This window comes from Kwoniella dendrophila, chromosome 11 (assembly GCF_036810415.1).
Source record: "Kwoniella dendrophila CBS 6074 chromosome 11, complete sequence".
NCBI lineage: Eukaryota > Fungi > Basidiomycota > Tremellomycetes > Tremellales > Cryptococcaceae > Kwoniella > Kwoniella dendrophila.
In genome coordinates this window covers 940,669-952,232 of record NC_089486.1, presented here as the reverse complement: position 1 = coordinate 952,232, position 11,564 = coordinate 940,669, and the positions used below count along the sequence as shown (strand labels likewise).

Genomic DNA, 11,564 nt, shown 5'->3' with positions numbered 1-11,564 from the left:
AAAAAAAATGTATGACTGAAAATCAGTACACGCTCATATTGTAATTTTGATTTTTTTTCAACGGAAAAAGTAGACTTACGCATCTCTTTTAGCAGTTCTCCATCTTGATAATTTAGCATCTTCATTAACTTTAAATCCGAAAATTCTAGGTTCATATCTTTCTGCTTTTGTAGCTACAGAAGAAGTTGAAATTGTTGTTGAACCTAATGAACTTGGACCATTATTTCCTCTTTCACCACCACCTCTATCTCCTCCCCCTCCTCCTATACCAGATATTGATGATGATGATTGTTGTTGATCTTGTTGATTTAATCTTTGTTGATTTAATATTGATCTATTTACATCTGCTACAGAACTTGAACCTACAGGTTGACCTTTACCAGGAATCATTTGTGGATAAACCATAAATAACATATGTGGGAAAGTTGTACCGAAATATGCACCATCAATTGATCCATGTCGATTTGATTTTGGTGAATAAATATCTTCACATCTTGGACAATATAATTTTACAGCTTTTTGATATGGTATATCAGATAATCCAACAGGTAATAATGGTTGTTGATAACAATATACTCGAGGACATCGTCCAAAATCTGCTTTACGATATTTTTCAAGCTAAACAAAAAAGAAAAAAAAAAACAAATTGTCAGTATACTATTGGCTCTGTGGCTAAAGAGAGATAGATATGATGAGATGAATTGACTAGGCTTATCAGTTCGACAATGATAACACTACTGACCATTTTAGATAATCCACGTGAAGTTACAATATACCTAGCATGAATTAATCCATATAAGAATCTAGCTGAAGTTTCCACTGCTTCTCGTACATCATCGTCTAGTGACTCTTCATCTACACAACAGCGACAAAGTACAATCAGCTGAGAGCGGAATTTAAACCAAAACAATCAACTAAGCACTGAAAGACATACCCAAGTTATCCGTAATCAAGTTTAATGCTCTTGAATACTCTTGCACCACTTCCCCATTCAATCCTGTCAAATTAAACCTATCTAGTATGTAGTCTTCATCTACTTCTGCAAAGTATTCCTGTAATATTGAGTGTGGTTAGTATTTTGTTCACAGCAGGAATTGGTGTGAAATAGGAGTTGAATTCCAAAATTCAAGACATCATTAACGTTTCAGGTTTTGCGAAACTTACATTTCCTTTTGTTGATAAGAACCACGATATCCAGCTAATGAGGTAGTGAAAACATCAACTAAGCTACAATGTATAGTTTCTGAAAAATTCCTGACTTACGAGTTAGAATAATCACTTTCTGAGCCTGTAGATAGATCCTCCATTTTTAGTTGACTTTAAGGGATGAAAGTGAGTATGGAAATTCGCCTAGATTTGTTATATCCCTTGTGAATCAATTCTGTAACCTTTTGAGCTTGATTTTGATACCGCTTCTCTACGTTTTTTCTTCTTTCTTGCCTTTTGTATGATCGAGCGTGGGCGTTTTGCAGTTGATAGGGAAAAACTGATCTATCTATATCATGAAAACGAACAACAAAGCTATAATCTTAACGACAGCGGTTGATTGATTATTTTGTGTCCGGCTATATCACACACATTCACATGGTAATAGCGTGGGAAGGTGATTTGATGAGACCGGGCGCCCCGCATGACACAACTACAGATATTCCTGTAAACATTGATCACCTTTTGCAACCTTTCTTCATCTCCACAAGCTAAATCACAAGTCTACGAGGAATCTCAGCTTTCACTCATTACCCTGGTCTCTCAGTGTAAGCGAGCTGTCATCTCCACTCAAAATGGCAGCTTCAGTTTCTTCTATTCCCGGTCCTTCACGATTCCATCAACCTCCACCCGCACCGTCCACTTCAGGCGATAGTGAATCGACTGTTCCTCCACCCACTGAAAAGGGCTTAGAGATTACTGTACTCAAAGAACTAGCTAAAACAGCTTTGGTTGAAAGCCTCAATGATGTAAGCTGAAGGGTTTCGGTAAATCCCCAACAAAGCTAACATCCTACATGCAGATCCAAGGAGCAAAAACACTTATTCTCGAACCTGCTTTGGCTGGCCCATTGGGCTTAGTAACGGAAGTAGCCTTGTTAAAGGTGAGCTTATTAGTGACTTTGATTGTCAGATTAAGCTCATATACTTGTCTTTTCCATTTAACAGCATCAAGCAGTAGATAAGATGTTTTGGCTTGAACCTGGACCACTTAACGTCAATACCAGAAATGTAGTTTGGCTATGTCGTCCAAAGATAGAATTTATGCGTACTATCGCTGGTAAGCTATAATCAAAGTCTTTCAGCAGCAGATAACCGCAAGCTGACCTGTGAACCGTATCTTTCAGAGCAAATACGAGCTCAACAATCGAATCCCTCACCCGCTGGACCATTGATGTATACTATTTTACTTGTACCTCGAGCAACTGAATTATGCAAGAAAATATTGGAAGATCAAGGTGTTGCTGGTGATGTGACTATATCAGAGGTCAGCTGTTTGGACATACTTGACCTGACCGGAATAGCTAACACATTATTTTTCAGTTCAAGCTTGAGCTTATACCGATGGAGGACGATCTATTGTCCATGGAAATGGATGATGTAGCTCGAGACGTTTACTTGGTAAGTTTGGTCTGCTAAAATGGAAAGGTAATATCGCTGAAGTTATTCATAGAACGGCGATGATACTCCAATATACTGTTCATCTCTCGCTTTGATGACCTTTCAACGTGCTTTTGGACTTTTCCCTCGGATATTGGGTAAAGGAGATGGAGCCAAGGTAAGTTGTATCTGCAGCATATCTTCATTCATTTCCTCCCCATGAATTTGTCTTCTTTGCGTCGCACGTCTTCTATACATATATGATGCGCAAAGCTGATGGGATCGTAAACAGAAATTAGCAGACTTATTGCAACGGCATCATAACACTAATCCATCTCAGTATGGTGACATTGAATCCTCGACCCAAGTAGACGGTCTGATTATATTAGATAGATCTGTAGATTGGGTGACGCCAATGTGCACACAATTAACATATGAAGGAATGCTGGACGAGTTTGTAGGGATCAAGAATTGTCAGTACTCAATGATCAGCTTTTGGTGCTAGTAGATTTGACGGTATAAGCTGATCTAGCTTTATAGCGCATATTGAAATTGATTCTTCACTTGTAGAATCAAATCCTGCTCCTGCTCCCTCACCATCAGCATTACCTTCAACTCCGATAACGAAAAAGCGAAAACATCACTTGACTTCTCAGAGAGATAAGTTGTATTCGGAATTGCGAGATCTGAATTTCGCTGTTGTAGGTTCAAGATTATCAAGGGTGGCTCGAAGGTTAGAAGGTGATTATGGTGGTGTGAAGAACTTGAAGAGCGTTAGTCAAATGAAGGAGTTTGTAGGAAAGTTGGGTGGATTGCAGAGCGAACAGCAGAGTTTGAAGTTGCGTAAGTACGCCATGTTTGAATCATCGTTTCTCTGATGAAGATCGGGCAGCGAAAGATATAACTTTTCGAAATCACTTGACCTTTAGAATCATTCTCGTAGCATTGTGAGAACGATTCAATGCTGAAGTAAAACTTATCTTCACTACAGACACCGGTTTGACAGAACTTTTAATGCCGATAACAAAATTAGAAACGTTTAATCGGACATTGGAAGCACAGCAGAATCTGGTAGCAGGCTATGACGCCTTATCGCAGTTCAACACAATGGAAGATCTAATGAATCAAGAATTAGACTGGCAGACTATTCTAAGAACGATAGTATTGATGTCTATAACTACAAATGGAGGTATAAAACCCAAAGTATTAGAAAACTTCAAGAGAGAATTCATGCAGACTTATGGATATCAACATCTACATTTGTTAATCAACCTAGAACAACTGAATTTACTTGTTTCGTCCACCACTTCATCTTCCTCTTCTACCACTTCATCAAGTATCATCTACTCCCAGATAAAAACCAGATTAAGATTGATTGTTGATGATATAAACGATTCAAATCCAAACGATATATCATATGTTTATTCTGGATACGCACCTATATCAATCAGATTAATTCAATGTTTAACCATGAAAAATCAGATTTTATCGAATCAAAATCAAAACCAAAATGCAAGTAATGTTTTAACGGAAGAAAATGGAAATGGTGTAATAGGAAAAGAAAAACCAAAAGCTCATCCTCTAGGTGGATGGAAAGGTTTTGAAGATATTTTGAGTTTCATACCTGGTCCAAATGTTGATATTAGGCAACGCACCGAAAGACGAGATGGAAATTTAGGTAAGTTCCATATTTGGCTACATGATGATATGCTAATGACCTGATTGATTCTTATAATAGTGATACCGGATGAAAATAAGGTAACCACTACTGTAATTTACTTTCTAGGTGGTTGCACCTTTACAGAAATTTCAGCTTTGAGATGGATGTCAAAACAATATAAAGGTAGAAAATTCTTAATTGCTACTACAGGTATAATAAATGGTAATACTGTAAGTTCACTCATCTTGCAATTCCACAAGCAACAAGACTGTAAGAAGGTTCTATGGGGAGATAACATAAAACCAGCTAACCATATGTGTCTTTGTGAACGATAATTAGCTTATCGAGAGTCTAGGTGATAAGCCTCCAGTGCCACTCAAACAGAATACAGCATAGAATAAGTCCTTCCTGATTTTACCATTAATACAACAGTCATGCATACAACTTGATGATCATCACAAAGATTGCTCACATTACGAAGTTTGTGAAATTATCTATAATCCACCTTGCGCCAAAATGCTTTTCGTATTATTGAATTCAGAAATATCCTCTTCATCATTCAATTCTTTTTCTTTCCATTGTGTTAAAATACCGTTGAAATCCAATTTGAGAAGTACTGAACAAAGGATAAACATGATGAGCTGTTTGCTCTCAAGCACATAAATCCGCTTCAATTAAGAATGGTCATTGAAAGCCTGTTATTGGAAATAAGACTTACATTGTTCAATATGTCTTTCCAATCCCACACCTATACTTTGATCATTATCAAAACTTCTATTTATCGTTGTTTTATTCCCTGGTCCTAATCCTGATCCTGATTCCATCTTCATTTTCATACTGGTATTATTATTGAGAGAGAATGACGATTGTCTATTCATCATTTTACTGATTTGATTTAATTTACTTGCTCTTGAAAAACTTTTTGCACCGCCCAAGGTATTTTCTGAAGAGGATTTATCACCTTCTTGATGATTTGATAAAGAAGGTGGATTTTGCGAATCGAGTAAAATATTAAAGAAGTCTAATAACGATTCATGTAATGTCTGAAAAATGAAAAGTGACTTTCTGTTAGATATTGTAAATAACTCAAATTGCAACCATACGCAAACGGAAGGGATATATTGAAATACTTACTTCGTTAATCTCTTTTATCGTTTCTGATCTTTCTTTAATTCCACCACCAATGTTCATTATATCTACATCCTCGTTCGGATTCTTCATTACAGGTATCAAATCACCATTCCATTTTTCGATTAGACCTGTAAACTTTTTACATGTTTCCAATATATCCTTTATTAAAGATGATACGGTAGAATCTGAAAGTAATAGTGCTTCAAGAAGGAATGTAAGATGTTTTGAATGTATGGACCTGAAATGATCACAAGGATAATGACGATTATCAGTCAGTCATGATATGAAATTGATATCCTTGGCTTGTGCTTAAAATATATAGGATATTGAAAGTCGAAGGAAACCATGAATGCCAACTCACCTTAAGGTCAAAAAATCTAGATAGGTCTTTTCACTCTTATTAGGTGTAGGTGGAGCTTTATTACTTTTGACTGTCCTTTCTTCCCAATTTGTATTCGTATGACTTTCCGACAATGGTGAATTTGGTATAGGTATACCATCTTTGTTCGATGATGTAAAACCTATCGAATCTCCTCTTTCCCTATCTAAGCCTTTGTACACTGACGAAGGGTACATTGACGAAGGAGTTACCGAGTTTCTACCTAAGATCGAACCTTTCAAACTACCCCCTCCCCCTCTAATTGACCCACTCAACCCACTATTATCTTTTCCATTTTTACTTTCGATATTTAGTTGCTTCAAGAGGTGATTATGTTGAACATCAATTATATCCATAAAGTGATTCAACAATTCATTTATGAACCAATTCATCATTCTGATTAGACTCCAAGTTGATCTAATTAGTCCACTATTTTCCTTATCATCTCTTCCAACACGTTTGTTTCGTAATTTTTGTTGACTACTTAATAATGCCCAAGTTTGACTAATTCGTAAATGTGTATCTCTTAAAGCTAATAAATAACAATTTATATCTGAATAAATTGATAACGATTTTGGTGAAAGGAATAAATCTACTGGCCAAGTTATACTTGTTATCAGATTCATTGGTGTACCCAATAAAAATGATGAAAATAGTTTATATGTATGACTATGACTATATTGATTATTCTGATCTGCTTCATCTTTCGTTTGTTTATCTTTGAATTGCGGTGTTGGTAAGGATCTCAAAGGACCTTTTTCCATTTTGAACTTTAATGAATCTAAAAATTTATCATTTTCACTTGAAGTATTTAAACTTGATCTTAATAAAGCTAAATTCAAATCTTGTTCTTTGATAACTGCAGAAGATGAATTCGGATTCGATAAAATTATTTTATCTAATTTTAACTGGTGAATTTCCCTCAAGAATGAATATGTTAAATCTGATTTTCTAGTTAAGAAGTAGTTTGACCTAGAAAATTCGAGTGTGATATTGTCAGTACAATATGTTCACTATTCAAGGTGATAGCGGAATAATGGTATGGATCTCACAAAGATTCAAGTGATTCGATAATTTGAGGACCGGTTAATATATGTTTCCATAACCACCTGATAAGGTGAAACAGTCCATATCAGCTTATTGACCAAGAGGCATGTATTCGATCTTCTATACATTTTAAAATGAAACCTATACTCACTCTCCAACCTCAGCTCTAGCTCCTTCAATTGCATCACCCAATCCATTTAACTCATCTAATTCCTTTACATTCATAATCTCTTCTCTTATTCCGTCAATCAACGATTTAGGTAAATTACGATTTTCCCTTTTTAGTGTAGAAGCAACTCTACCGATATATAATATACTTTCTTTTGTTTTCCCATCAATTGATACAGGTAATAAATTTTGATTCAATTGATATATTCTATATTTTGGTGAAGATAATGGATCTGAACCTATATCAAATGCTATTGAAGGTATATAATTTGATTTTGATTTTGGTGTAGGTACAATACCATAAAGTATAAAAGTGATTAGATGAGTCAAAAATAATTGCGTTAAAGAATTCTGTATGGTTGTATATATTTTGAATAATGTTGGATTCCCAGTTTGTCTCTTGCTTTCTATCAAATCGATTAATTTACCAGGTTTCAAATATTCACCTTCTTTGCATCCATTTGCTGACGAAGAGGAAGGTTTAGATATTGATAATTCACTGATCAGTGATGACAATGATCCTAGAGGTATTCTCCATTTATCAAAATTCGCCGATAAATTCGATAATGGTACATAACCTTGACCACTACCACTACCACTACCACCACTGTCATTTTTATTATCTTGAATCAACAAACCACTATCAAACGATAATATCTTAGCTTCTAATTCAACTATCAAAATCTCATATTCTTCCAGAACATTCAATATAGAATCTGCTAAAGTCGTGAAATATTGATTAGGTATATCATCTTTTGGCGAAACTTCTTCACGTTGTTTACCTTTTCTTTTTGAGGATGTTGATTCTAAACTTTCATTCAATATAGCTTCTCTACCTAATTTTTGTGTTTTGATAGCCCATTCTTTGATTCTGCGATATTTGAATGCTAAATCTGCTAATTGATTCAAGGTTACTACTTCTCCAGGATGTAGATATTCCGTCAAATGTGGTGAGACGACCAACGTTGTTGCTGTGGACGGTGATGCTGGATAAGGTACAAATAGTGAAGATTGATGTCCTGAAAGCACAAGTAAGACCTCAGCCAGCATATCGGTATTGAATTCTTCTTTTCAAAGAGTCGAAGTTCCCCTTCGCAACTGTTCTGACGGTGTAAATCAAGTACTAGTACAGCAGAGTCGCATATGATCTCATACTACTCTTATCCTGTCTTTCGAAAAAGCAATAATTGATAATGTGACCGAATGGATAGACGCGTCGAAACCAACATGATATTCGGATATTCGGCATCAAGTTATTAGTTATTTTGGGATAAGATGTCTAAAACAACCATGTGGTGTAATCGTAAATGAAGACCGAACTTTCTCCCTTAAAACCGGAGATACCATCAAAGGTCCAAGCTCAAGCTTTAAGACTAACCTTCGGTCTCGCCTTGTCTTGCCTTGTCCTCGCCGAACTGCCGGTCGCTTTTTTATCTTCCGAGACCGTTTTTAGCATCATCACCAACGAGGAATGTTTATTCTCGATCACTTTCTGACTTTTTGGAGCTAAATTCTCGTGAAATTACATATTTGTCCTTCTGAAACGGATCTCGACTTGATGTTTTACGGACAACTCTAAAACGCTAAAACTCTAGAACACATTTTATTAGCTAAACAAATGCGGAGACAATAAGGTATCGATCATAGCACAACGTAGACAGCTAAAGTAATAGCATTGACATGTTATAGAATTTCGACGATTAACGGATATTGGACAGAAAACTTCAATCAATAAGGACAACGAACCCAGATATATGTTTTCAACTTGTATGATCTTTTCTTCATTTCACAACATCAAGTTTTAGGTACATAACAGATAGAATTGTATTCCCCCCACTTCAAACGCCTTTATTTGACATATCTGCTCTCTGAATCTGGATGTTAAACAATGGATATATATGACATGAATAGAAGATTATTCAAGATGGTTTCAATACCGATTCCCCTGAACAAATGGTTATCAAAGTTACCAGCACCTCACACTAAACAACCGTCAGATGTAATTTTAGGTCTCAGTACAATAATGTTGATTATTTGCACTTTGACAACTCCTCATACCGGTGGATGGAAGTTATTCAGAATGGGTATCGTAACTCCTTTTGCCATTGGTGTATTTGTATATCTGACTTTCGTTCAGATTGAAGCAGATGAGATGACTCATTGGGGTACCTCTATTCTTTTTTGTAAGTACGCCTTCTTGTCCTGACGCCCTCCTGGCTAGAGAAGAGATGTCTCGGAATAATGTATAAGCTAACTATGAAGATTGTACGAAATGTATGATAGCTATTTTTGTAATGCGATTGTTCGAATACTTCTTTTTCTTTTCACCTGAAGAACATTGTCATCGCATGATACCTAAATCCAGATTACATTCTCAGATCAAATCAATCAAATCAAACGGTTTAGAATCTGGCGAAAAAGCCGAACACCTCACTCTTACTACGAATGAAGAAGATGATATTCTAGTCCCTGAACCAGTACCTGCACCATTTACCTTGGAAAAATTCTATTGGGCATGGAGTCTATGGTGGTCTTACAGAGGTATAGGATGGAATTTTCAATGTCCATTACCTTCATCGTCATTAGCCGAACCATATACAAGAAAATCAACAAGAAAGGAATGGTGGTTTAAAACAGCTAAATTCTATTTATTAGCTTATTTGTTGGATGATTTTTTCAGATCAATCAGAAATATTTACGCAGCAGATTTCTTCTCAGGTCAAAGGTCATATGATGATTTAAGTCAATTTGAAAGAGGTTTATTTTCAACTGCAGTTGTAATTAGAGTTTGGTATGGTTTAAATAATTCTTGGTGTGCAACTGCTTTGATGTTTGTACCTTTAGGGTATTATATGGGTTGGGAAGGTGAATTGACAACTCCATGGGGTTGGCCACCTATGTTTGGAGCTTTATCAAACTTATGGAAGCATCCCGGTTTGTCTACTATGTGGTCAAAAGTGAGTAGTCGGATTTGTCATATATCATAGCAAGAATGATCAAGCTCAATCTGTATTTCTTTCCTTTTTTACTTAGACATGGCATGGATATAATAGACGATGGTTGTATGTTTTAGGTTGGATAGGAATCGGTGAGAATGTATTAGGTTTAACACATACAGGAATTTCATCACACCCTACAATTCCTGAACAACTACAGAAACTCCACACGAAGAACGGCCATCATCAGGCATTAAATAATTCACCGAATCAATCTGGACAAGTGACACCTTCACATCCCATTCCAACTTCTATCACCAAGAATTCGGGCAAGAATGAAGGATTACCTATAAGAAGAAAAATGTCAACGAAATTAATGATACAAAATTTGATTAAATCATTCATAACTTTTTTGTTATCTGGATTAAATCATGATTTTGGTAGTTTAGCATTACTTGTTAAGAATTATCCATGGCAAACTAAACCTGTCTATTTAGGCGATATTTTAAGGTTAACTCCATTTTTCATTGTTCAACCTATTGGATTAACGATTGAGGCTATAATTAAAATAAATTATAGGAGATTCAAGTCTACCTATTTAAGAGGATCAAAACCTGAACCAGCATGGCTGACGTTTTTAGAAAGGTTAATTGGATTTATATGGACTTGGATATGGTTAGGATATACAGCAAGACCTTTTGTAGAGGGTATGGTTCAATTAGGTGCTTATAGAAGAGATGGTGGTAGACAATTATTCCCAAGTATTTTCGGTGGTTTGATTTGGGGGAAATGGTGGATATAGGTATGAAAGATTCAGATATGAAGTAAAGACAGCATCATACCGGGATTATGAATGCGGAGGAAGATCAATTATACCCTTATCACACCCGTCAATGCCATAATCAATATTCAACCTTTGTAGATTTGAGAGTTTATAGATTTACCATAGAAAATACCATAGATAATATAGAATGATTTCGCGATAAATCAAGTCAATGCATATACATTTTTATGCAATATCAGACTGCCGAAGCACATCGGAGGGGTGTTTGAGGTCTGTCACCTGTAAGCTTGATGTGAGACTGAATATAATTCTTCAAAATACAATATCGAGATATGATACTGGCTCGGTTAGCGAGGCTGGCAGAGACAGGATTACATTTATTTTGTATATAGCATATACTCATCGATCACCTGAAGCTGACGTGAAAGAAGCAAGCAATATCAAAAAGAAAACCCGAAGAATCACTAGGAGAAATGATGTACTGAACGTGAACAACCTCCAATAGATTAAAACATCCTTTTCCGACAAAAAAAAAACTTTCATTCAGTTGACGATACACTTATGTGACTCCTTAAATAAGACGATATGCTGCTTTCTTCAGCTGTTATGGTAGGAAAGTGGTCAAATCTGCTGGCTTTAGGTTTGCGATTCAACAATCATGATGTATCGCCAGTGCCCTCTGGGCTTCGTGCGTTCAAACCGCACCCATAGCATTTTTTGCTATTAATGTGCACTTGGAAACCATTATTTTCGTGATCAAACACCTCAAAAAACGAAGTTGATGTCCATAGTAAAGGGGAAAGCCAGAGGATGTTTAGCATGAGGAATGGCAAAGGTGTTAGCCACATTTGATGGAAAGAAATGAGCGATACAA

General features: G+C 36.0%; 4 protein-coding genes across 4 annotated transcripts; 2 read left to right on the top strand and 2 right to left on the bottom strand.

The window, feature by feature from the left end:
* Window positions 1-75: 75 nt before the first annotated feature.
* Window positions 76-1,307, bottom strand: L201_007910 (uncharacterized protein; the record flags this gene model as incomplete). Its single annotated transcript, XM_066223612.1, has 5 exons — window positions 76-618; window positions 743-855; window positions 935-1,052; window positions 1,165-1,198; window positions 1,264-1,307. 5 exons carry the CDS (start codon window positions 1,305-1,307, stop codon window positions 76-78), a joined length of 852 nt encoding a protein of 283 aa, XP_066079709.1.
* Window positions 1,308-1,781: 474 nt separating this feature from the next.
* On the top strand, window positions 1,782-4,641 carry L201_007909 (uncharacterized protein; the record flags this gene model as incomplete). The annotated part of the gene is made up of 11 exons (XM_066223611.1): window positions 1,782-1,955; window positions 2,009-2,089; window positions 2,154-2,265; window positions 2,333-2,472; window positions 2,529-2,606; window positions 2,659-2,763; window positions 2,878-3,058; window positions 3,126-3,428; window positions 3,577-4,263; window positions 4,324-4,475; window positions 4,585-4,641. 11 exons carry the CDS (start codon window positions 1,782-1,784, stop codon window positions 4,639-4,641), a joined length of 2,070 nt encoding a protein of 689 aa, XP_066079708.1.
* Window positions 4,642-4,739: 98 nt separating this feature from the next.
* Window positions 4,740-8,020, bottom strand: L201_007908 (uncharacterized protein; the record flags this gene model as incomplete). The annotated part of the gene is made up of 6 exons (XM_066223610.1): window positions 4,740-4,861; window positions 4,964-5,288; window positions 5,380-5,614; window positions 5,738-6,727; window positions 6,808-6,864; window positions 6,954-8,020. The coding sequence occupies 6 exons, from the start codon at window positions 8,018-8,020 to the stop codon at window positions 4,740-4,742; spliced, it is 2,796 nt and encodes a 931-aa protein (XP_066079707.1).
* An 874-nt stretch (window positions 8,021-8,894) lies between these two features.
* Window positions 8,895-10,708, top strand: L201_007907 (uncharacterized protein; the record flags this gene model as incomplete). Its single annotated transcript, XM_066223609.1, has 3 exons — window positions 8,895-9,153; window positions 9,254-9,927; window positions 10,004-10,708. 3 exons carry the CDS (start codon window positions 8,895-8,897, stop codon window positions 10,706-10,708), a joined length of 1,638 nt encoding a protein of 545 aa, XP_066079706.1.
* Window positions 10,709-11,564: the final 856 nt, after the last annotated feature.